A 26,960-nucleotide genomic window follows, 5' to 3' on the forward strand; every position below is an offset into this window, starting at 1 on the left:
TGTGAAATATTTTGGTTTTCTCTTCTTTTGAAAGAAGCAGATTCAGCTCTTTTCCATTTTTCTTGTAGACTATCATTAATGGAATGCTAAGTGTTGATCCAATTATAAGGATTTCCTATGACAAACGCTTTTAACAGCATGCCCTACAGGCATGCACATTGTCCTAAACCATTAATACATATTTGTAAGGACAGCTGTAAGCTTTGCATGGCCACACCAAAAGGCTTCTTCTCAGTTTGTATCCTGAAACGATTGACAAATAGGCTATTTCAACAACACAGCAGACTTTAGTGATCAATTATTTGCCAGCTACTGAAAATGTGGGTTTTTTCTAACTGATCAATCTATTAATTGAACTTTCTATTAATTAATCAATATGATTGTCAATTAACTTACAGAATTCTTTCCTTATGTGACTTGTTCTGCAGGAATGCAGGCATCAATGTGAGCAAAAATGAAGGATTATTGCACAGATTAATGGAATTTTTCCATCACTCCTTATCCTATTTTTCACAAGAATACTTTCTCTTCTGAACAAATGCATGTACAGAGGTGATGGATGATAACTAGAACATGAGGAGTGTGGTCTTGCAGTAAAGGCCAGCTGCATACTGAGCTATACTAGAAACAGCATGGCCAGCAGGTCAGGGGACATGACTAGTCCCCTCTATTCAGCACTAAAATAGATGTGAGACCACATCTAGGTTACTGTGCCTGGGTTTGGGCACTGTAGTACAAGATACCAACATAGCAAAGTTGAGAGAAGGACAGACAAGATGACAATGAGCTATAGTGCATGAAAAGGCTCAGGGAACTGGGTTTCTTCAGTCTTAGGAAGAGAAGGCTAAGAGGAATCTATACTTACCTAACAGGAGAAATACAGAATGTGGAGACAGACTCTCCTCACTGACAGCACAACAGGTAATTGAAACAAGCCAGAAATCAGAAAATTCCAAAGACATCTAAAGAAAACCTCTCTAACCATAAGAGTGGTTAACTATCAGAACAGGTTGCCCATAAAGGTTATGAAATCTCTTTCTTCAGAAAGATTCAAAACTTGACTGGACAAGCCTCAGAGCAAGCTGATGTAATTGTACCTGTTTTGAGAAGGGGGATGGAATAAATACCTTCCAACCTATACTACTCTACCATTCTATCCAGGTACCAATCAGAGGTGTCTCTGAGATTAAGTTCTAACCAATCTCAAGGAGTACCAATCAGTGGTGTCTCTGAGATTAAGTTCTAACCAAATTTTCTTTATAATTCTTACTTGTTAATTCATCTAACTTTGGCAGGATTATTAGCCAGAAAATTATTGTGCTTGATCCAGAATCCAAGATACTTCAAAATATGTTTATTCATTCCCAAGTTAAAAGCTAGTTAAATACTAGCATGCATGCAATTCCCTCACAAAAAGAACAATTTCTGTTAACTTTCTTCAGGGAGAGTTTTCTCCACTAAAACTTCCAGCAGTGGTCATTACTACTAGCATTGGTGGGGTATTAAGACAAGCTATAAATGGACAGTGGTCATTGCCACTGCATTTTCTGAATTAAAAAGATAAAGCAAGCCTAAATAACATGGAATCCAATTTAAACAGATTGGAAGAACATAAAGATTTGCAGAATTGTTCACAAAGGAATATTCCTTTTAAAGAAGAAATGAGTGTTCCAGTGGAAATTACAAAAATATGAATGCACACATCATCACCAGGTGATCATTACCAAGATCATTATTGCTTTGGTTGAGTCATCATGGAAGATATAAGAAATAAAAGTACTTCTTCAGTAAATGTAGTTTTTTCAAACAAGCAATAGAAAACTCCATAGACAAAGGTAAGATGTGTTTCAACAGTACACCCACCTGGTTCTGTCAGTTTGAGTAGACTTGATTCAAGAGAATTTAGATTTTCTGCTGCTTTTGCCATTGCAGCTAAATGGGATGCCCTTGAGGAACGTCTCTGAAATATTGAATACTTTGTTATGAAAGCTTAGCTTTAACTTAACTAAAACCAGCTTGTCCATAGTGGAATCTAGCTTAGTTCACAAGTCTTCTAAATCTATATCTTATAATTTCATCAATATTGTATTATTTTTCTTTTCTGATGAAATAGAAATTATGTTCATGACTTTTTTGGCACAGTATATTTTGTCAAGCATGGGGACTCCCAATCTCCAGAGGTGTTCAAGACTGGGCTGGATGGGGCACTGAGCAAATCGGTCTAGTAGAAGGTGTCCCTGCCCAAGGCTGGGGGTTGGAGCTGGATGATCTTTGAGGTCCCTTCCAATATAAACCATTCTATGATTCTAGAACAAAAAAATTAATAGATCTAGTCTTCAAAATAATAGAATACAGAATTTAGAGAAAAGAAAAATTAAAAACCAGAGCAACTACTTTTACTGCTTTGCCAGTGCGTGTTTCTTCAGTTTTCACATCTCCTGACTGGCCAGGTGAAACTCCTGGTGAGATCAACAACTTTTTCCCATAGTTAATGATAATTGCTGAAAGTTCATACTCTTTCCATGAATGTAGTACCTATAAAAGAATAATCTGTTATACAAGTTTTTGTTTATATGATATGTAATATTCATTACTGTCTACTCATAATTGTCAAAATGCATGAATATTATAAATATAAATTAATTACTCAATATGCAAGTTTCTGTTAATAAAAAATCCCAGGACTGTAGACATGTAAAATAATTGGAATTGCAGATGTTATCTATGTGTTCTATTCTGCTTAGCCTATCCCTCAGAGAATAGAAAGATTTACCCAGAAATATCTATTGCTGTGATTGACACCCTCCCTGTTCTCAGGCAGTACTACTATCAAAGAACATAAAGGATAACTAAATGATCCTTATTTGCCTCTCTGGTATCAAGCACACTTTTTAAAATCCCAATTGTATTGAAAGAACTGGTGAAATTTATTTTTAAATTGCAAAATTTATAAATTAACAGTGTAGCAAATGTTTTTCAATGGCTTTATCTTCTTTAGATAGAGATCAAAAGGCCCAAGTGCTTCTACTATGTGCAAGCTAACTTCACATTAGGATCTTTGCCTTTGTGATCCTAAGTGTACAGATTACCTTAGGATAAACACAGTACATGACCTGACTGTAAGTCAAAAGAAAAAATATATACCCTGCTTTAATGAGAAGCATTTTCAATTCACTCATTCTCTTTGCTATTCTGTATGTTATCCTGTTAAAATGCTATCTCTAAGGGAAAAAAATCACCAATATAAGTGGTAGTCAATTAGCTGAGGAATCCAACAAATAAACACCTAATCAAGGTTTCAAGGCTTCTAATAGGCTTTATTGGCTCTGATAGCATTCACCTGGGGCCTATGCCTGTGGGGCCAGGAGCTCCCTCTCAGCTCAAGTCTAAGCCTACAGTCCCTGCTGGCTCCTATATGGCAGTAATGTTGGTCTCCAGCCTGGTGCAAGTCATGCCTGGGTGTGACAATAGATCCACTAGACTGGGCACGTGGCTCATGGACCAACTTCTGAGCTTGACCTCAGACTGTTCCATCATGATGGACCAGCCTGCTGGGCGCTATCTGACCCTAGCCACCTCACCAGGCCTTATCCTCACCTGTGGACTGACTTCCCAGCTTCAAATCTGACCTGCCTCATCACCACAAATTTGCCTGATAATCTGGATGCCTGGCTGAACCTCAATACCGGGTGCTGCTCTGCCAGCCATGGCACTGCCCTTGGCTCCTGGCCTCACAGCCCTGCTGGCCTTGCAGAGCATTTTTTGGGTTATTTGGTACGGATCTGGTCTTGTGAGGTTAGCATGGAGATTCAGCTCCTACAAATACCAAGCTGAGGAATCACCAGCATGGGGCAATCTCTCAAATCCTTAGCCACAGCTCAGCTTCAGTATGGGCTCTTAGTTGATTCCTCAAAGCTAGAGGAAAGCTGACTTTTTCAGTATCACACATTTATAATTGTGAGTAATTAACTGCAGCATCTCCCTATACATGAGGGAAAAACATCCAGTACCATGTTTCTCCTTATCTCACTAAACAGATTGAGTATCTGAATCATAAATGTCATCTACAGATTTATATTACAGTTGAAAGTCAAGGTGTTTTTACTTTTGCCAGCATGCATGACTAAACAGTATAAAGTCTCTTGTATCTAATTAGCAACTAAAACAGATATATTAATCTGATTAAAACTACAAATATGGCTTTTGCAATAAATAAACTTTTAAACATATATTACATGTATGTCTTACTGAAAATAGTACTAGCTTAAATATAAAATTACACATAATTATATAAAATGTAGATCTAATGACATGGACTAATAGTTTTAGACTATTTTCTGAATAAATACTAAAAAGGCAAAATGTCATTGTAAGAAAAATGCACTGATTCAAAAGATACTAATAAATGTTTGTATGCCTTTACTATTTAAGATTGCTGGTTCTGTAAGATATCATTCTGAAGGCCAGCTTACTAAATCTCTTTTTTTCCCTAAATGACAAGAGCCGTATCTCAAATTAAGATGTAAGCACAAAAATTCACACCATACCTTTGCTGTATGATATGAAGCACAAGCTATCATATGCTGAATACTGTCATAACATCCTTCCTGTCTCCTTTGCAAAGTAGAACTTGGAATTTCTTGGAGGACAGCCAAGCATTTAATGAGGATCTGTAAATACAAGGGTTAAAACAAAAATTGGAGTCTAGAGCATACTTTCAAGCTGGTACCTCTGTACAGCCCACTGTATTTCATGACGAACTTTAAAAATACTTTGAAATCTAATGCATAGGATAAAACATTAGTTGTACAAATGCCAATAATTAAATTTCTGTTTAATTGAACAGTGTCAAGATTTCAACCACAGTCTTTTGGAATAAATTTCATGTTCACATAAAATCCCAGATATTAATATACAGATACATGATGGATATTTTTACTGATTTAACTAACATGGAATCCAAGAATGTTTAATTCAGTGAGATAATATAATCCTACTGGAGGACTGTTTGAAAATATATTGAGATGGCAAAGATTTCAAATGAAAAAAAAATATTTCCAGTATGTTGTAAAAATAAAATACTTCTTTCCCCAATTTTGTCCATCAGAAATGAAAAGAACTTGTGGCTATTTTTGGTGGAAATTATTTTTGTGGCTATAATTTGTGGAAATTATTTTTCACTTTACTTAAGAAATCTGAAAGAGGAGCCATTTCCAGTGGCTAGCTGTACCTTTAGCAGGACACCACAGCCAACAGCATCTTAAGCAAGAAGCTATCCCTGTATTCAAATAGATTTTTTTTTTTCCCCTAATCACTCCTGAAAACTTAACAGGGCCCTAAGTGTCCCAGCAGTCCTTCCCTGAGCATCCTCATTTGAGACCTCCCCTCATACCCTCTGTCAAGCTCAGGCACAAGCCTTCAGTCCCTGCTTGAGCTGTGATGTTGCTCCATTGGTCTTGAGTTCTTTCTCCTGGATGGACCTTGGGCCTCTGCTCTAGCCTTGTCTCCAGCCTCTGGCTTCAATTCCTGCACCTCCTGACTTTTTCTCCTGGATGGACCCTGGGCCAGCCCAATAACCTCACATTCCCTGGACTGCCTTGGATCCTCTTACCAGCAGCCTTCTCTGTCTGCCAAATTCAGATGCTGCTGGTCTGTGCTTCACCTGCAGTGCGGTCACCTCATCCTTTCTCACAGAGCCAACATACTCTTATTGCTGCTACCTAAAAAGGCTACCTAATTACAGGAAAAAGATTTGCATCTTTCTACTGTATGCTTGCTGAATCTAAAAACCACATCTGCTGCTTCATAAAATGTATTCTGTTTTTGAAGAGAAGGTGCTTGCTTCTGGAAAGGAACTCATGCCTGAAAACTAAAGACTGCATTGTCAAAACACTGAATAGCTTTCTTTTCCTTAAGAAGAAAACAAAACTGTATATGAAGCAAACATTCTGAATTTAAAAAAAAAAGCACAACAAACCAACCAACAACCAAACAAAAGAAACCACAGGCAAATGCTGCTTTTCTTTCCTCAAAATTGCCGCCTGCAAATAACTTTCAAGTAGAAATTACATTGTAATTTCTGCTACAGTTTAAAATACCAACAATCACCCTAAAGAAACAATTGATACTCTGCAGTTACTTCACCATATCTGAGAGCAGAATGTGTGCAGCTTACATGGAACTTAGATGCATTGGGGACGAATAAAATTCTAAAAGGCTTTTCTTTCATCAGCTATAAGCAAGTCACAGCCTAGATATTTAGCTCTCCAACTGTACTGCCTACTATAAGTTTAATTTTAATCACTATAAGTGCAGGACCTGACAGCTGCTTTGTCTTAAAATGCTCTCACCTGAACTACTGGCACCGAAAAAATCTTGTGATAAATAAGTGGGGCGAGGAGACCATAACATTGTACAACAGACTGCAGTGCATAACTTGGATCATTCAACCAGTTGCTAAGTTCAATTGCCACAGTCATTCTTTCACATTCTGCTAATCTAGCTACCTGTAAAAGAAAAACACATTTTGATTTAAATATTCATTCTGTTGTTAAACCATTTGAGAGTGGAAGACAGATGTTCCTGCAGTTTAAAAAGCAGGATAAGCAGCAAGTAAGATGAAAGTTTAAGAAGGAATTTAAATTCACACCTGTTAGAAGTACATTAAAAAACACATTATTCCTGATACTAAAGGAAATGATTGCTCTTGATCTAATTGTGCCCTCTGAGTTTGCCCATATAATTTACAAATTGAGGCTGATTAATAACCTCAAACTATGTGCAGTGGAAATTTCACATGCTAGCCTCTCAGAATCGGTAAGGGAAGGATAAATCCTTCCCTTCCCTTCAAGTTATCTGTTGCAGTCCTTGCAAGTGAAAGTTCATCTTGTAAAGTCACAGAGTAATCAACTGCTCACATTTTTTACAAGTACTTCAGCAAAGAAATAAATAAAATAGGAATGCAATAAAACAGGAGGCAAATTTGACTATCCAAGTAAAAAAGGGTGTTTTTTGTCATTAACATGCCATTATACTATAAAAAACACTGAAATAAAATATTACTATATTAAAACCATTAAACCCTGTGAGAAGTCACATCTTAATTAAAAAACATGTATTACATAGCACAAATGTTGAAAATTTAAAATATTCAAGGGGGACAAAAATAACATTTATTATACTTCTTTCTTATATTATAGTCTACCACCACTGAAGTCAAGAACAATCCTTCCTCAGTAGCAATCAGTGTGCTTTGGTTAGGCAATAACTGATTCAGAAACCATCATTCCAGCAGGATGTAAATAACCAACAGCTTCTGAAATACTTCAGAAAAAAAGGCCATGTAACCCACAGAAAATGGAGTATTCTGTAAATAGGATTAGTTGATTGCCACATCTATCTTACAATGATGAAATAAAGCTGATGAAAAAGTAAAATCAAATCCAGTATATTATTTTAAACCACACCTACTTGCTCCTTATAAAATATCTCATTGGAACAGATGGAATCACAGAAGAGTGCTCCTTCCATGACATTAATGTCAGAAACAGCAAATATATTCCTCAAAAAGAGGTGCAAGGTAATAGGAGAAGTCTGAGATACAGCTTCAAAATGTAACCTACCAAACACAAAAGCAAAAGAAGAGTAAAAGCACGTTAATTATCATTGAGATCTTGCATGCCTGACACTGCATTATAATAAAATGAAGTCATTAGTTTTAAAATTATGGACAAAATAGATTACTATAACTTCTTCTAGAAATAAGACCTACATATAAAGCTGAAAAATTTGCCTAAAACTTCTAAATTAAAACCTAAATAAATAAAAATATTACTTCTTTTGAAATTGCTATCCACTTTCTACTAATCTAAGACAACTTTTCCTTATTTGCATCATCTAATCCAGTGAAACTTATTTTGAACTGTCTGAAAGCTTCAGATGCTACAGCTTATTTGTCTTCACTGTCTCCTTTTATACATTGTTCTTCTGTATTCTGACAATGACACAAACACAGTTGTGAAGTCCATTGCTAAGAATTACTAACAGACTCCTTTTCAACACTTATGTCTTGTATTACAAGTCTCAAAAGAATCTCTTCTCTTTTGCCTGCTTCTCTGTCAAAATATTTTTTGGTTGGCTTTTTTTTATTCCCCCTTCCCTGGGGACAGAGGAGCATTTGCACTTGCTGTATTTTTAATATTTTTGCTACAGGAAAAATCCTATGATTTTGAAGTAAAAGAAATAAATTCCTTCTTCTTCTCGATTGTATTTCCTGAAAGAGACTGAAACTGGAGAAGTAAGATCAAATAGACACATTCACTCACTTGACATTACCAAGATACCACCACCAGGGCTTCTAGCTGGAAAAACAGGTTTCCTTTCCTTCAGGCTCCCTCTGCTGTCCCTTTAGCGAGTCCAATTTCTTACCTACTGCTCAGTAAACCTGAAACTGCCTGATACCACAGCAGCGAGAATCTTCCGTGTTAATTAAAAAAAAAAAAAAAAGGGGGAGTGGGGGGCTTGGCCAGAAAATAAAAATTCTGCTTTGCACAGCTGCTTAAAATGTTCTGTCTTCATCTGATTTATCTGAAAATAGACTTATTACAATGTTATCTCTAGAGCTGGATGTGTTAAAAAATTACTTAAGAAAAAATAGTAATGACAAAAAAAAATGCAGACAACAGCACAATGATTATTCCTGCTCTGTTTCCTGGCCAGGGATAGATTAAAAAAAACCCACACAGTCATGAAATAGAATATATACTGATTTTCTGGCAGCATCAATGCAGCCCATAGACTGTAAATCCCAAGTGCTACTATGGCTATAGCATGTAACCCTTGGTGCATTTGTATGCCTGGTATCAGACATGTGGTGGCACTTGAAGGGCAGACACTGAAGTTGATTATTTGTATTCAGCTATATTGGATGTTAATTCATTACCAAATCATAAATAGCTGACTTACATATAAAACTATTTTTCTTATAATATTTCACATCTATTACTGCAGAAAAATATCTTTTATCTGGGAATAAATTCAGTTTTGATGTATTTCTGAACCCAGATCTATTGAACTTCAGTAAATGTAACCACAAAATTTCTAGCTGGGTGATGAAAAACTTCTATAATTATGGTTGATCATTTGAAATTTTTTCATAAAATAATTCATTTTAAATATCTCTAAAGACCTTTAGCATATGCAAAGATTATTGACACATTTTATAGCTATCCCAAAACAAAATTAGCAACAATTTACCTGTTTTGGTTGGGGTTCTTGACATATTGTTCACAATTTGTGAGATCTATTGCTCTCTTAATTGGAAAGTCAAGCACCCAGCGCATATGATACATTTTGCATGTGAAAATGCATCACACAAAACTCGTACCCACTTTGGAAATGTTTCACAATTATCTTAAGAAAACAGCCATTACAAAGAATTAGGTGTGTAAATGTTAGCAGTGCCAAAAATAACCAAAATCCTCTGCTAATTATAAACCTTTTTTCCAGAACGTTTTTCACATCACAAGCCTGAACAAAATTCCACAACTTGAAACTCTTCTAAATAAAATGTGCACATCTATAATTTTAAAAAAAGATAAATAATTAATTACTATTTTAATTTTGTTTTACCAATTACCTTTTTTCAGATATAGTGAAATGACTACTTGCAGAAATTACAGCTGCATTGGGAGGCTGTGGAAAAGACTCTGAAACAAAGTAATCCCACATTGGTGAAAATACTGCTCTGGCTAATCTGAAGTTGCCCATCTGATAGGCTACCTACAAAAAAAAAAAAACCAGTGAGTTGACATGCTCATGGAATAACCAAGCCAGACAAAATTACAGGATCAATAAGATTTCAAAACCCCATAACATTGTAAATTGTAAATTTACAATTTCTCTAAGAATATCCCAACACAGTTGAATAAAATACATGCAGCAATAATTGGACTTGACTATTATTAGTGTGGTTCAGATTCAGCATCAGAGAAAGCAGAGGGGTTCTTTGACTGCTGACAAATGCTCTAACAGCCCTGTGTGGAAAACTTTACAGGTATTGTGCTGCAGTTCTTGAAGGCATATAAATAAATTCATCTAGGTTCACTTTTCTTTTGCTAACACTGCAGAATGCCCTTCTGCTCTGAATAACAGGACGTAAACTAAGTCAAATAAATAGGCATAAATTGTCATGGATACATCTTACACTGGAATATTTTGGGAAAGCTTTTAACTGTTCCCCATGATCTATCTATAGGGCTAAACAATTTCACTTTTCTCTGTGTCACAATCTGTTTTAAATATCCTTTTGTAAGAACACAAAATTATAATTATCTGCCAACCTTTGTGGTCTTTCACAAGATACTACAAAACTAATTTCAATATGAAAATGGTTGGCTTTGATATCTGCTAAGTTCAATAACATTTTTATTCCATAATGACTAACAAGCTGATTTCTAGTACTTAGTCTCAACCACAAAACCAAAAAAAATTTATTAAAAAAAAAAAAAAAAAGAAAAAAGTTAAATGCAGACTGTAAAACAGATGGGTAAGAAAACTGAGTCCTTTCCACTTAACCTGACATTTTTAATAATTTTGAATTAAGAATGAACTTACTTAGCTATACTATTTTTATGTTAAAATTGTGATTTGTGCTTATCAAGCTTTCGTCAAGAAGGTCTCAAGCTGTTACCAGATGCAGTTTTAGAACAACCATTGAAAACAAATAATTACAACAAAATGAAAGTAGGTGTTCATTACCATATTCTAACCCTACCTGAGTTAGATATGCTCGAACAGTAATAGCAGAAAGCGGTGGATAGGCAAGGATTGGCTTAGTCATTTGCCCAATGGCATCCCCAATAAGTTTTCCATCTGAAGAATATGCTGCCACAGCAAATATGTATTTCTCATTGGCATCTAACCCTTGGACTTCTAAGAGAATTTTCCCATCTGCCAGTATCTACCAATAAAAATATTTTTCTAGTTAGACTCATTGTACATACCAAAAACAAATCTCAAATTCTAAACTTTAATTATTAAACAAACTATTTAATGGTCCTGGATACAACCAAAGTACAATCCAGATTAATAGCAGGTAATGTACTAGATTCTTGTATTAAATTCTTGAAAACGATGAGAAAACAATAAAATGATAGGTGAAAAAAAGGATCAGTTTTTTCTGGAATGCTGATGTGTACACAGAGCACATAACTTAAGACAACAGTTAAGTACCAGGAACTGATGTTTTTCTAAGATACTTGTGTCCATTTGAACATTCACTCAGTGATTGTCCATGCTTGCAGTCACTGAGCTGAAACACTCTGTCCCTGAGCTGTGATGAAGACCACACTATTCTCCTTCATACATGCCACCTTCTTGTATCAGATAGAGGCAGAGATATCTCTGGCTCTTTTCAGCACCACTAACAGCACTTTGGAGACTGTGAAGCAAACAACATACTTTCAAGATCGTCATTTTTCCTTCAAGTAATTGTATACCTGCACTTTAACATCATGGCTCACTCCAAAGAGGATTTTCCACCTTCCTCTCTGTGACCAAGGTGACTTACACAAGGAAGATTTAAAGACTTCAAGTGTCTTGAAACAAGTGCCAGCGATGGAATGATAATAGGAGAATAGAGATCATCATAACACAGCAACAACACAACGCTCTTATTCAAACAGTCTGTCCTTCATAAGGACACCTCTGAACAACAGAAATCCCTTCAGGATGCTGGGGCTGAATCCTGAACCAGCAAACCAGAAATAAGTGTATAGCAGTCTGCAACATCCCTTTATGATAAGTTGATAGATCATTCTACCCTCAGGAACTTTCAACTTTTTTATTGAAGTCAGCAGACAAGAGGCTTTGTCTGCAGATCAGCATCTTGCAAAAGCATCTCCTAAAGCAAACAGAAGTTCCACTGCAGAGGTGTATGGTTAACCTCAGGTCTGTGTGTCTCCAGTGCCTGTCAGAGCTAACATGGTCAGTGGCTTGGATGGACTGCAGAAAATTCACAGAAAAAACAGCTGGCAGTGGGGTGAAAGCCACCTGTCAAACACCTGATAGGGGATGGAATATTGAAACTAACTTGCTAAACATCACAGGAAGCTTGGTTTTGTGGATTTTATGACAGAGTAGCAGGAATAACATCAAAGCCTCTACTGCCAGCACCTACACACACCTTCTCTTCTCATACACTTTCCTTTAAGGAGAGGAGCCAGGGGAACTAAGGGCACATATTCCCTCTCCATCACCAAACACAAGTCTATCAGTGTTACTATAGAGCTTGCTTACAAAGCCAGGAAAGCCTGAAACATCAGGCACAAGATGTTGATATCATTCTTCTGTCACAAATCACAGGGCAATTCTTTTGCCCTGCAAAGAACAGAACACTTAATAAAGATTTCCAGATACAAAAATGATCACTGAGGTGATCAATGAGGTGTTAGACTACAGAAGTTGAAATGTTGAAGCTTTCTTGCTCCTTTCTTAAATTACAAAATGCACAGTATTTGGAAGGTTCATTGCTGTCATAAATGAGGACAATGCAATAGCAGGCATGAGTGAATGAAAACCAGAACTTTCTCAGTCTGTGCAGAATGTGAAACAATGGAAAAAACACCAGAATGTGATACAATGGAAAAAAACCCTACCTGAAAACGCAAAACCAAACCAACCAAAAAACAAAGAAAAAAAATCCAAAAAAGTAAAGGTCAAATTGTAATGAACAAATAATGTAGAAGTACCAAGACAGTCAACATGATCAGTCATAAGTAGTTAAAGATGTGTGGGATGATTCACCACACCACATGTTCACAGAATGAAAGGGAAAGAGCATGAACCTAGAAATAAATTGTGTCTGAATGTGAAGGTTATTGAAAAAGTTATATTACTATGCTGCCAGCATTAAGTAAGGCAATGTCTTGTTTAGAAGAAATAGCTGATAGAAGTTACACAATTAAGAAGAAGAATGAATTTTTATCTGTTTAGAATTTCTTTTTCTGAGTTCCTGGAAAGAGTAGTGTCTGGAGCACACTCTAAAAATACTTCATATACTTCCTTTTACATTTCTTAGATATCACCCAAATAAACAGTTAAAACAAGGTACAGGTTTGCTTAAATCTTGAAGCTTTTTTGAGTAATTGATTTTCTTATTCAAAAAAGATTCCTGGAAGTTTCTTGGTGTAAAGATAGAAGAGTTTGTCAAAGGCTTAGCCAGTTACATGATTTTTAAAAATGCGTCAGATAGATTTAGAGAGTTGGATTTTTTAACAGGAAGAGAGAATTAACTAAACAAGTTTTACCTCTGTCTTACCTGTTCTCCTGAATTTTGAAGTTTATTACTATTTAACCTTACTTTCGTATTACTTCCTCCTGCTACACAGCCCAAAATACAGTACCATGAAACCTTGGAAGAAAATGAGAACAAAATTAATTGATGCACAGTATTATTTCCAAGTTTTGCCTAATGTAGAATGTACAAATTTTGTGAAAACAGTCTCTGCAAAAAAACTCTGCTTAGTTATAAAAAAGTATAGTCTAACTGCACTAAAAATATCAATTAATTTATTTAGCTGGAAAACTAGATATACTATTGGTGGCAATAAAAACAGATAATTCTCCATTGTCCTAACCCTACCTTGAGTTACCCTCTTCCTCAAAGCTATCCCAAAGCACAGACTCTACAGGTCACAGATTTAAAGTCACCTAGATCCATTATTCATCCTTGATCCATTATTATCCCTGCAATGGTATTCTTCTAAAGTTGGCATTGGGTTCCGATTCTAGCAAACTACTTGAGGACAGATCCTTAAAATAAGGCAAAAGTGATGCAGGTATGACATCCCTTCCTTCTGTAGTGTCAGTTGCAGAGCTCAGCTTCCTGTCAGCAACCCTGCTGAGGCTGCACTTGACCTCACTGCCAGTCATCGATGAAGGTACTGAAGAGCATCGGTCCCAAGAGTGAGCTCTGAGGGACCCCACTCAGCACCATCCTCTGCCTGGACATTGAGCCATGGACTACAACTCTGGCTGTGTCCATCCAGCCAATTCCTTATGTGTCCATTCAGCCAATTCCTTATCCACTGAATGATGATTCACCCATCAAATCCATGTCCCTTCAATCTGGAGATCAGCCATGTCATGTGGGACTGTACCAAAGGCCTCACAGAAGTCTAAATGATGACATTTGTTGGTGTTTCCCTATTGACTGTTTTTCACAAGGTGTTATTGACATGGAAGAGACTATTTTCAGCAAATGAGCCTTATGATCTGAAAATCTCACAGGTATTTTGACTCCTAGTACAGGAACTATGTATGTCGAATTAAATCTGAGGCACACATTTATCCTAAGAAACTAAATATTAAGCATTCAGTTAATAACTTCTACATTAAAAAATACCTTTCCTGTCTGGTCAACAACTCTGTGTTAACTTTAGAAAAAAAATGTCTTCTAGACTACCAGGGCTCAAATTATAAGAATAATAATCACACTTCGCCATCTAGTGGCCCAAGATGCTGCATTCACCCTCCTGTATCAAAAAACATTACGTTGGAACACATACTAAAACAAATGAACTACCAAACTTTTAAGTTTGGGTTTTTTAAATTTTATTTTAGATTCAGTAAGGACAGGAATTATAAACTTTTCCCGATTTAAACTGTTTGAAATTTACTGATAAAACTGCAATAAAACTGCAGGTTATGAAAAAACTGTTCACAGAAATATTCTTACCACTACTAAGATTTGAACTTCTACTGGGTATATACACATCATTATTTTTAAGAAGCTTGCAAAATCACTATGAAAATTTCTCTCTCAAGAAAACTGCAGCTAGTAAATTTTTCATACTTCAGCCTGTTTGAATCCCTTCTGGACAAGGGAAGGAGAGAGAATAAGGTGATTTAGAATAGTCAGAAGGGATTTACTAAGGGCAAATCAGGGCTGACCACCATTACTGGCCTCTGTGATAAAACTACTTGATTAGCAAAGGAAGGGAGAGAAGCAGATGCCATTTGCTTTTCACAGTAGTGCATGGTAGGAGAAGGAAAAACAAAAGATCTAAATTGAAGCAAGGGAGACTCCAACTATACATAAGAAAAAAGTTTTCTATGAACATGTTGCCCTTTTGGAACACACTTTCTAGAGAAGCTGTCTCCATTCTTGGAAGTTTTGAGAACTGACGGCACAAAGCTCGGAGCAAAGTGTTTTAGTTTCACAGTCAACCCTTCTTTGTGCAGAAGGTTGAACAAGAGACCTCTCCTAATATCCCCTATGATCCACATAGTCCTGTGACAGCACATGTTCAACAGAAAGTGGATTATTTCCAGCTGAACTGAGTCACTTCAACACTTCATTAACAGAGATTTTTGCATCACATGATGCAACAGTCTTGTCTCTCTTCAGAGGGTAACTAGGAGTATGTCAACCCCTAAGCAAGAAAATTTGCTTTTGATAAGTGGAATAAGTAAGTATTACATAACAGAAGCACCAAGGGACATAATGCACGAGATTAAGAAAGTGTCATGCAAATGTGAAGATAAAAACAGTGAGTCACAGAGGAAAACTGACTCACAGAGGAAAAAAAAAGGGATACTTAAGTCAGAATAACATAATCCTCTCAGGAACAAAGAAAAATGTGTTGGTATAGCACTGTTGAAACAACTTTTTCTCTTGTGTATGATTTAGCTATTTCTTATGCAGTCATCATGAAAAACATTACCTGAATATCTGAATCAAATGGGGCTGGTTTAAATGTCATGGAGCAATGTGATCTAGAAAGTAACAGAGGAGGAGGAGGAGTCCTGCTTTTTTTCTTGCTGCTCATAGATTCTTTGAGACTGCGATACAATGCATTTTGTTCAGCTTCAACTTGCTCAATTAAAGTTAGTGCTTCCTATGATTGAAATGAAAACAAAAGAGGAAACGATTAAAATATAACAATCAGACAGATTTAAATTTTATATATTGTTTCCAAATGGTCATAGAAAATTTCACTCTTATGTAGAAAACTTGCAGTAGCTTTTCATATTATCCTACACCCTAAATGAGGATGAATGGTACTTTGTGTATGCTTATATATGCAGATTAATTTCATAATTAGAGAATTCTATGAAAAAAGCATATCCAATTTTGGAAGAACCGATAGGAAAAAAGTTCGTGATCACATATAATGTTGATAAGCAATTAGTACCAGCCAGTGGTTAACTCCAACAAGAAACAAAAAAGATATCAACTCCTATTTAGGAGAGAGCTGGAAACCTAATCTGTGGAATTTCTAGAGGAGCTGTAGAAGCAGTTGGACTGAATTTTTTGTACTTCAGAAACAGAGGGAAAAAATAAAGTCTACAAATAAAGAAAAAGGAATGTGAGTCCAGAAAAAGTAGGGCTAAGCCATTTTTCCCTTGGTTAACTGTAGACAGCTGAAAGCTGACTGACAGTCAGATGTCAAAGATGTGGGGACATCCTGAATACAGTGATTATGTGGCCATTTTGTTGGAGATCAAGGCTACACTTATTTCTTACTTGACTGAATAGCAAATTGTTAGGTTTCTTCACCTTGATGTCTGCCAGTTCAAGAGAAACTTAACTTGGCAATCTAATATTAAGAACTTAGTACTTCTGTATCTTTACTTGTGGCAGCTGTTCAGTGCATATCAAAGCCAAAAAGGCCAAGTCACAAAGATGAACAACAATTACATTTTGTGTAGAGACAAGAAAGGACATATTTCTACAACTAGAAATTTTTTTTACACCTTTTAGTGCCCTGCACTGGACCAAGGACTTACGCTGAGCTGAGTCTGAAAGGTAAAATGAAAAAAAATTCCAAGTTACTGGTAATTCAGTGACAATCCTATAATCTTGCAGCTTAACAGTTCCTTGTTTCTGTCCTCACACGTGTAGAAGCCTATACCATAGTGGGTCAGATCACAGACTGAGTAAACCTGAAATCTCATGTCCAAAAATTTTGAAAAGATTTCAGGTTTATGGTGAAATGAGTGAAAGAGGGAGCTCAGATTTCATAGAGCCTTTTGCACAGCTAATAATTTTCACAGTCCTACCACTCCACCTCATTCTCTCACCCTTTAGATTAGAGTTGCATCCACCCTAGTGAGACACTACAGGAAGGATCTAAGATAAAGAACAAGATACAGAGTGACTCTTCCCATCACACAGGATTCACACAACCATTCAACTTTTGCAATCAGCAGTTTGAAGCTTCATTGCGTCCTTAAAAACTATACTTCTCCATGGTAAGCAGTCCTATGACACATTTTTTAATTGAAAGTATCATGGACTCATTCTAGTCTGAGGATATATTTCTGATTAGTGCAAGGGTGAAAATGCTCCTAGCTTGAATAAAGATGGTGTTGTGACTGAGAGTGGTGCTGCATGACCTGTACTTCAGTAATTGTAGAACTTGGAAGATAATAAATGTGGCAGTGTTGCAAGATGAGCAAGAATAATCTTGCAGTTGAGGAAGCCAAATGTCACCATAAAAACCCCAAATGCTTGACCTGTGATCAAATACATTTTATCCCTGACTTTGTCACAGACTTGCACCATGATACTAACTTCACCACATAAATTCAATATTCCAACTGGCCAATGAGAACTACCAGTGTATCCAATTCTGTAAAAAACTGGATGTCCAACTAGACATATAGGACAGGAAAAAAGAAGTAAACAGCTGTGAAAGAAATAATAAAAATGCCAAGCAGCTCATTAAGCGGTTTGATGCAATTGAGTAAACACATATGACTCAGAAGCTTCCATATCTACTCAGTTGTTTACTGCATGAGAAATGGTTATTTGTATGCTTCTCAAAATAAAATAAACTGCTTCCTATTTTGCTACATAACAAAAACAGATTTGTAGCATATTGTGCTGATTACAGGAGAAAAGACCAGAAGATGCAATTCTATATAAAACTCTACAATACAAAAAAGCAAAAGCATGAAAATTAAAGTATGGATTTGCTGCTTATTATGTGTTCACCATCCACCTCAAGCAGGAAAATTAATTGAGCATATAATTAAATATTTCATCATAAAACAAATATCAGAAGAGATCATGCTAAGTTTGTACAGACAAAATGAATTCTGATATTTTCTTCCAACTGTATGCAGATATATTTTTTTATCTACATCTTTCTTGGTGAAATATAATTTATATTATATTATATTTTTTTACCTACATATTTCTGTGCACTACCTTGCACAGAAGCAAAAGGTAGTGAAGGTCAGTGTGAGAGCTCAGTAAATTTTTGTTTGGGATAACCAGATACTTCTTGGGAAATGCTTGTAAGTCTTCACTGGTGGCTACAGTTACAATTTGCATACCATATCACTACATCTGATATTATTTTCATAAATAACACATATTTTACAAATATATGAGAGATATTTTTAATGTATGCATTTTCTGATCCAGTTTTTGCATTCTTCCGATGTAATAAATATATGTATTACTTATCATGCTTCCAAATTTGTGGCACTTAAAAGAAAAACAACTTCTAGTAACCTTGTTTAAAATACTCTTTTATATTTTATATAGTGAAACTTGCAGGTTCTGTTATCTGTTGAACAGGCTATAAAGAAATTTAAAGCCTTGTTGATGAGCAGCTAATTTTTCATGGACAGATGCTGGCACAAATGTCAGTGGAAAAACTCTCATCGATTTCAAGAGAGTGAAATGAACCCAGGAAGACACTGCTTTTAGCTCAAATAGATTCCAAAATCCCAATATCTAAACTGTTTTTTCAGAAAGAATAAAATAAAGTCCATGTCATCATCACCAGCTAAAGTATTCCAAGACTTGGAGATCTGGGAAAAAGAACAATATCAAAGGTTACAGTAAGGAAACCTGAATGACATTTTGGCAACGTCTAGGTTTGTAACTGCAAGGTCCAGGAGATACAGTACAGAAGAAAAGATCTTATCTACTCTCAGGTTTCCTGGAATTTGTATGTATGCACAAAATTTGGGGATGTGCTCTTTTCTTGTTTTAAGGTCACTTTATTCTTTGAAACTCCTCAGGAAAAAGACTGACAATAGAAGTTAAAAAAACACAATGACTCTCAAGTTCTGTCCATTTTTCTTGTTTTTATAAGCAGTGGTATTATGTGTCTTACTTACACAGAACATTAAAAACTATGCTAACGGTAAAGAAGTTCTATCATAACCTTTCTCTTATTACCTCCAGTAGCTGCCTTTGGGAAGCAGTAGTTAAGTCTTCAGGAAACTTCTGTGCAGACTTTTGCATCAAAAAGATTGCTCTGGATAGCTTATTCCTTTTAATTTTTTTCATTATAAGTTCCTCTAGAAAACAGATATTTTAAGACATTTATAAAACCGTGGCAGTAATTTATTATACTTCTAAAATCTTAAGTAATGTCTTACCTGATAAATATTGGAAATCTTCAATATTCTTCTCTTGAGATTTACTAGACTTAGGACTTCTGTGAACAACTTGAGCACCTGTGTGGGAAGGAAATACTGAGTTATTTTGATAGTGCTATTGCAAAAAATTGAGTGAGATGTTAATATGGAGTCTTACAGCAACGCTCTGCTCCATCTCACATTCTTTTTTGGTTCAAGTAGAATTTCTTGCACAGATCATGCCACTAAAAATATTCCACCCTCCTGCCTAACATCTTTAGTAGTTATATTAACACCACAGAAAAATAGAGATTTGTTTGATCACAGGGAGCAGGGCACAGTGTAGCTCTGCAGTTTCAAACTAATACTAGGTTTTAATTTAAAAAAAACCAAAACAACACTAAGAATGAAAGAACAAACCGAGTTTTTTTCAGAAGCCATTTAGCAAGAGTGGAGTATCTGCTGACGTACAGAGACAACTTCACAGGAGTAGAAGTTCAAATTACAAATAGAACTTAACAAAATATTCAAGTCATTCTCTAGAGAGAAAATTAGCATGACAGAAAAAATACCTGCAGAACATTTTTCTTTATGGGCACTGTAAAATTTAATATTATGACTAAAATACAACAACCTACTGCCTAGGAATGAAATCTATTAGTTGCAGCAAAGTTTAACTCCCATTGGTTGAGTAGAAGTTGTAGACTAGTAGATTGTAAATCTAAATTCTGCAAATTTAATATATTATTTCTGTCTATATGTGGCATACAAACTACCCAACATCAGCTCCTCTCCAGAAAGCAGATACTCCTTTATTTCTTAGTACTACAGAATATATTAGCAAAAAATATTCTAATCAAGTTATGAAGATTATTTAACTTTACTGAAGCCTACCTTGTGTAATTTTAAGAAGTTTCACAGCTACTCGATGTTGGGCCTGAATGAGCTCCAAGTGTAAATCTGTCACAAAACCATTATCTGTTCCTGTTTTATCATCACCACATCCCAAAACAGAAGTCAAATTCTGATCATTTAAGCTCACCTAATAAATAGGAAGTAGCAATTAAGCAAATACAAACTTTCACTACTTAGCTTACTACATTTTTCTTCATACTGATATTATTTCAATAAATTGACAAACACTGAAATTTGTCATATTTGTGTAATACGCAGTCAATCAAGAAAGCATGGAAAAGAGAGTAACTAGCGAGAAAGAGAGCATAGAAAATGGACAAAGAGAACTAGACAAAATCTGAGAATCAGTAGTAAACTGGATCAATAATAAAGACAAAAGTGTAAAAACTTGTGGAGGGATAGAATTTAAGCGAATAGCGCAGAAGGCAATCTCACCCCTGAGGAGTTGCAGCTGTACTAATCACCAGAGATTAGGAACAGGCCCGCCTTTAATAGGCCATAGCTGTGTCCAGTAATGATCAGTGCTATAAAAGAGTGGGTTAGCTGGGTGAGAAGGAGTCAGTACTGTAAGGAGCTGCCCATGAGAACTCACTGAGAAGGTATGGGACTTTTGCAATAAGATGACAACAAAAACTTTTACTGTTTTACTAATCCATAGAACAAATATCATATTGAATGAAAATATTTAGAAAATCTGAACTCGCATCAAGAACAAAAATTTATTTTAGTGATAAACAGTTGCAAGCAATAAATATAAAAAGGATTTCTGATCTTATTAAGAAATCAATTTATTATCATTATGTTAAAAGAAAATTATAAAGAAAGCCTAAAGGAGTTCATAGTTTATTATTGAAAGAGAAAAGTGCCCTTTGAGCTTGTCCTGGCTTTGGCTTAGGCAGAGTTAAGTTTTCTTTATAGTAGTTGGTATGGAGCAGTGGTTTGGAAATAGCGCTGGAAATAGTGTTGATAGCATCAGGGATGTCTTCATTATCGATGAGCAGTGCTTACATAGCACCAAGGCTGTGACAGCACTGCTTCTCACACCACCCCACCAAAGAGGAGGCTGAGGAGGCACAACCAGGGCAGTGATCCCACTGATCAAAGGGATGTTCTAGCCCCTACAACAGCACAGGCAGCACATGAACCTTAGGGAAGGAGGATGGGGTGGAAGTTCAAGTGATAGTATTGTCTTCCCAGGCACCCAAGCTACAGGTGATGGGGACTCCTGGAGCTGGCTCAGTTCCTGCCTGCCTGTGGGAAGTGGTGAATTAATTCCTTGTTTTGCTTTCTCCATTAAACTGGCCTTATCTCAACCCATGAGTTTTCTGGCTTTTACTTTTTCCCCAGGACACTGTGAGGGGCTCAGTTGCCAGCTGGGGTTAAACCACAACAATAATACACAGATATATTTTTTCTATTCTCTTCTTACATGGGCCAGGAAGATGAGGTACATTTGATAGTGCTAAGATTTCTAAGTATGAAGAAAATATGAGATTTTTGCCATCAAAATACAATATATTACTGATAGATTTTGTGCAGTGTAGCTTTCTGTAAACTTTACCTTTGTACAGCAGCTGTCAAATATTGACTTTCCATCTGGTAAAATGGTCATTAACCGAGATGTGTTCATGTCATTCACTGCTTTTTCAAGAACTTCATAAGCAATTTGTAATTGTTCTGTAGGCGTTTTCTGAAATGAAAACCCATATAAACACATTTCCTTAGATAACATTAAAAACTATAATATAGATTACAAAAATAATGTATTTTTCTTTTTAGCTGTTGAAGTTTAAAACTGTCAGACAATCTTTACACAGGTATTCTCTCCCCATACCTTTGTGTACTAATATTAATATTTTAAATTTCAAGTGGGACTGATTTCCCTTCAGCTCAAAAAAAAAAATTAATGCAGAATTAGCTTATAGCAGAGTGAAACTGAACTTAACAAATTAATTTGAAATAATAGCAGTTTCAGTTTTTCAATAGTCCATTCAACACTACTAAGAAAGCAGTTTTTTCAAGAAACACCACCTTTAAATAGACTGTCACTGAACTAAACACTGTCCATGTGTGTAAGTATTAAGACATATGACTGACAACACTCCTGAATCCTCAGGCAAACACATATAATTTGTCCTTAATATGCTTTAGTGAGTCATTTGATTGGAAAATTCTGCAAAGTGCTGAACAAAGCAAGGACACTCAGGATGTTTCATCTATTCTATGTGATCCTTACAAAAAGAGGGAAGAAAAAACCCAACCCAAAATATTTTCCTAAATTAAGCAATGATTAAAATTTCTACTATCTTAATAAAATCTGTCATTAAACCATTTAAGGCTGGTACTACAGACTGGCATAAAAAAAGGTATGCAGTGGAAATCACTGTGCTTGTGCTGTAAAAAAAACTTTCAAATACAATCCCTTCCAAAAAAAGGATTGATAAAAAAGACTCAGGGAAAATTTTCTGATTTCATTTAATTTGAAAAAATGTCTTTGCTTTTTTTCCTCTGCACTAGTAGGATTGCATGAAATATTTCATCTTTGTAAAATTAAATACAAAAATCATATGAGAAGCTTCAAGCAGAAGTATTCTTATGCTATTCAAAATCAATATATCAATGAAGATAATTTCAACATTACCATCAGTATTTCAGGCATGTCACAGGTCTCATCTTGTGAAAGAGAAGTACTTCCTCCTTTTTTATAGGAAGAAAAGCAGAAGTGAAAATCAAATAAATCCAGAAAATTTTAGTACCATTTGATCAGCTCTACTTCTAATTTCAGAGTCTGGCAATAATTCTGTTCTTCAGTGCTTGAATGTGAGAGGTAATAATATTGTTTCTCGAGGAGCTTTCCAGGGCTTAGGCACACAGCAATGTATGTACAGTTACACTAATACAGGATATTATTAGCTAATAATGTTGTCTTTTAAAGGCACCATATAGTTCATAGCCACATCCAAGCTAATGAAACTAGAATTCATTCTGTAATTCCTCCTATTTTTGTAGCATTCATATCAATTCTCAATTTTGAAACCAATTCAAACCTAGTGTTATCTAATTCACAGTTAATTTCACTTATAGAATGATTTTTAAGAATACTAGGTCATTATTATGATAAATGCTATTTCATTTTAATATTTCTTGAAGCAGTATTATCAGCTGTTAAAAGTTTGCTTTGATTGTTTAAATTACTTTCACTTATGAAGAATGCATCCAAACCTATGTTTCCCTCTTCAAAATAAGAGAAAACAATTTTTTGGTTCTTGATTAAACCCTCTAATTTAATTTCTTTGCTAAAATAATTTTTGTGTGTTTTCAGAGAAACAACCTTCTAGTCACTCCTTGTGCCACTTTTGTGCTTGTTTTTGCTTGTTCACTGTCTCTTCCTCATAAAAAGAGAAAATTTGTATTTGCTCAGTATTCATTCAGTGAATAGGTTCTTTTCCACACAAGCATGTGCTTGACTGTCAGCCTGTTTTGACCAATGGCTCCTACCTATTCAGCTTTTTTTTTCCTCCAAAAAGACATATTTAAACTGAATGAAAAAGAAGGGATGCTACAATGAGGTTCTCATATAGTCTTCATGAGAACCTTATAATTTTCATAACACCAGTAAAACCAATACTTACTCTATCTTAGTAACAAATAGTAGTTTCCCAAGATTTTTTTTCTGAAAGTGCAAAGCTAATATAATTTCTTTCTGTTTCTAGATATGGTCTAATAAGCTCCTTAACATTTACTCTCTAGTTACTGTAAGACATTTATGAGAGTTATGATTCATATTCCAAAATAGACAACAGAGAGCTTTTAATGTATGTCTAAACAGTCATATTTTACAGCATTAGTCAAGTTTTGGAAGGAAATTTGTTTAATGTGATAGCATATCCCAATAATGTCAGCCAAATCCAACTTCAAAAACAATTAAATTACTATACAAAAATCAAGTATATGTAGAGAAGAAAACCCAACTGATGATCCAATAAATGCAAAAGCTTCAGTATGACCTCAATATTGTCCTCATTTTTTTGGCCTGCAACTAATCAATCAGCATTTGAAGGCTCCAACTGAGCCCCAGCATGCACTGCCTTTTGCCTTGCCCATATTCAGAGAAAACAGCAGCTACTCTGAAGGGGCAAAGAGACATGTAGAAGACCTGTGAGGAGAGTGAGTTATAAGAGATGTAATTCAAAACAGGGTTACTTCAGTAGAACTGGAAATGTAAGGAAAGAAATCATACATCCTTGGAAAAACAGGTTTCATTAGCTCCAATAATGGGTGAAATTATATGCTAAAAATGCTGTTGTTCTACTCTCAACAATCTCTTTACAATATTTTTTGAATGTATATGTTAGTCAGTTTTCAGCTCAGAAAAGTTTCAATCTTCAAAGTCATTCTTGAAAGAAAACTTATTTTTTCTTGAAAGCTTTACCTTCTTTGTCCTTAGATTCACTTGTAGAATCAGCTACATTTTCCAGTATTGCAGCTAGACATAAAGTTATCTCTGCAAACATTACATTAGTGTCCGCTATGTTGCTCTTCTCAATTATTTTATTCATTATCCAGAGTATATGAACCCACTAAAAATAAGGAAATGGGGCCAAAAAAAAATCAATACAGAGAAAAATCAAATTTTTGGAAGACCTTTATGTATTACAGAGGTAGACAGGGTTTTGCACTCAAAATTGTCTAAAAATATTACAAGCATGCAGACAACTCCTTTCCTGGATCTGGCTACTTTTTTTTAAATGTCACCAGACTAAGATGCTGAATTTATACTGCTCCATAGCCCCTGTTCCTTCAGACACCAGACTTTTTTATTTTAGAACATTATTATTCCTGCCATTCCTTTTGGAATGTTTTATGAATGTTCTACAGCCATAACTTTTACACCTTGCTGTAAGTAAGCCTTTCAGAAGATTTGACTGCATGCCTCTCATTTATCTCCATATCTTCCCACTTAATCTCAGAATAAAAGAGACCCAAACACTACTGTTTGTACATACAGAGGAAAATAACCTTCTGGAGAGCCTCCAAACAATTTCACTATATAGGGTCACAAAATTAACTCCTCCAGAAACTGCTTGGTTAGCACCAACTGGCAGCCCAGAGAGCCCATTTCAACCAAGAGCCTCTCACCCACAGGACAAATTCAAGGTAAGGCTGGACTCTATCCCATGGGCTGAATACTATTCTACTATTGACTCCCGTCTCCCTTGTCTTAAGTTGTAAGGTTTTTGCCACTTTGTTTAACTGATCTAGGCAACTTTCTTGAAATACATTGATATTTTCTGCTACAGCATCTCAAATTCTTCTTCTTACATCCTGCCCAAATGTTTTTACAAATTTAGCTTCTTACCACTGTGGCCCACTGGCAGACAGCAGGTTACTGCAAGAAGACTAAGAGAGTATTTTGGTACTGGCATATGTGAGCACAGTGTGTTCAAAGTGTATACGTAATTCATATTTTTAAGAAGATTTATCTGCACTTTACCATAAGAAAAGGTACTTAGACTGGATGCCAGTATTTCACTGCCTTGACTATAACAGACTGCATTCACATTAAGAGAAATACATTACAATGAAGGAGTACTTGGTGAGCTTGGTGTTTGTGGATATATTCTAAGCAGTGACTTCCACTCTTTTGGATTTGCTGAAGTTCTGTTTTACACTTCTGCCACAAACACATTACTACATCAACAAGTATTTCTTTGCCAGGATGGACATTCTGGAAAGAAAAAGCAAAATAATTGTGGCAATGGGTAGGCATATAAATACACAAATAACCCAGTACACAAACAGTCTCAACATTTTTCAACATAGTAAATAAAATGTCATTTTCTTATAAGAGATGACAACATTTTGAAAGCTTTAAAAATAATTTCTGGTAGATCACCCAAGCTTTTTTTCTCACAACAATACAAACTGGGCTTAGAGGTTTGGGGAGGTTTTTTTGTTGTTTTTTTTTATTGACAAGTTTCTTAAAAGTAACACAGACAAAATCAGTGAGATGAAAATTACATGAGAGAGCAAATTAACTATAATGCTGAAATCAATAGATTCTGGAGGAACTTCATTTTTATTAAATATTTAAATATTTGTGGAAGAAAATCTAAATTAATAGTTTCATTTTGCTTGACAGAGTACTTCCATGGGCTCTTGGTGCATTTGAGATGATAAAGCAGTGAAAAACAAACAACTAGAAAACAATTTGGACTGAAATACCTAACAAGTGAGAGAAATGTTAAACCCTATCTTCATCTTACAAAGAGAATAACTAACAAATTCAAAACTCTAGTTAACCTCCTAATTAACACATTTTAAAAGACAATAGAGCCATCTATATGTTAAACACATTCTGAACAGTAAGGATCAGTACACATCTTTATCACCAGTTACAGCAGAGTTGAACTAGTATTTCAGGTGCAGTAAAACCTGAAATATGCTCTATTGTTTGAGCATTAGATTTATGGGATATTGATAATGAAACTGGGAGGAGAAAAAAATGGAAAAAATATAAAACAAAATTATTTTTGCTACTGGTTGTGTGGCAGCAAGCTGCTAGATTGCCTCAGCTATATATCATGTAACTTCACCACCAGTGAATGCTCTGTTAATCAGGGGTGAATTTGTTTTTCTTCTCTGGACAGATCAAGAAGATT

At 35.5% G+C, this 26,960-nt stretch overlaps 1 protein-coding gene across 1 annotated transcript in view; it reads right to left on the bottom strand.

Moving 5' to 3' along the window:
- The window catches only part of CFAP54 (cilia and flagella associated protein 54), a 104,013-nt gene that overhangs the window by 56,805 nt on the left and 20,248 nt on the right, over window positions 1–26,960 (bottom strand). Inside the window, exons 14-29 of the mRNA XM_071423241.1 lie at window positions 25,892–26,026; window positions 24,731–24,878; window positions 22,940–22,995; window positions 21,860–21,988; window positions 20,278–20,425; window positions 19,405–19,482; window positions 19,202–19,323; window positions 15,726–15,899; window positions 13,319–13,411; window positions 10,775–10,960; window positions 9,638–9,780; window positions 7,467–7,618; window positions 6,351–6,502; window positions 4,548–4,670; window positions 2,395–2,535; window positions 1,864–1,960 (exon numbers count right to left, since the gene is read on the bottom strand). Coding sequence (XP_071279342.1) covers window positions 1,864–1,960; window positions 2,395–2,535; window positions 4,548–4,670; window positions 6,351–6,502; window positions 7,467–7,618; window positions 9,638–9,780; window positions 10,775–10,960; window positions 13,319–13,411; window positions 15,726–15,899; window positions 19,202–19,323; window positions 19,405–19,482; window positions 20,278–20,425; window positions 21,860–21,988; window positions 22,940–22,995; window positions 24,731–24,878; window positions 25,892–26,026 — 2,077 coding nt within the window. The remainder of the gene's footprint in view (window positions 1–1,863; window positions 1,961–2,394; window positions 2,536–4,547; window positions 4,671–6,350; window positions 6,503–7,466; window positions 7,619–9,637; window positions 9,781–10,774; window positions 10,961–13,318; window positions 13,412–15,725; window positions 15,900–19,201; window positions 19,324–19,404; window positions 19,483–20,277; window positions 20,426–21,859; window positions 21,989–22,939; window positions 22,996–24,730; window positions 24,879–25,891; window positions 26,027–26,960) is intronic.

This window comes from Agelaius tricolor, unplaced genomic scaffold, assembly GCF_023055355.1.
Source record: "Agelaius tricolor isolate 1412-34295 unplaced genomic scaffold, bAgeTri1.0.p SCAF_3, whole genome shotgun sequence".
In the NCBI taxonomy this organism is placed as follows: domain Eukaryota; kingdom Metazoa; phylum Chordata; class Aves; order Passeriformes; family Icteridae; genus Agelaius; species Agelaius tricolor.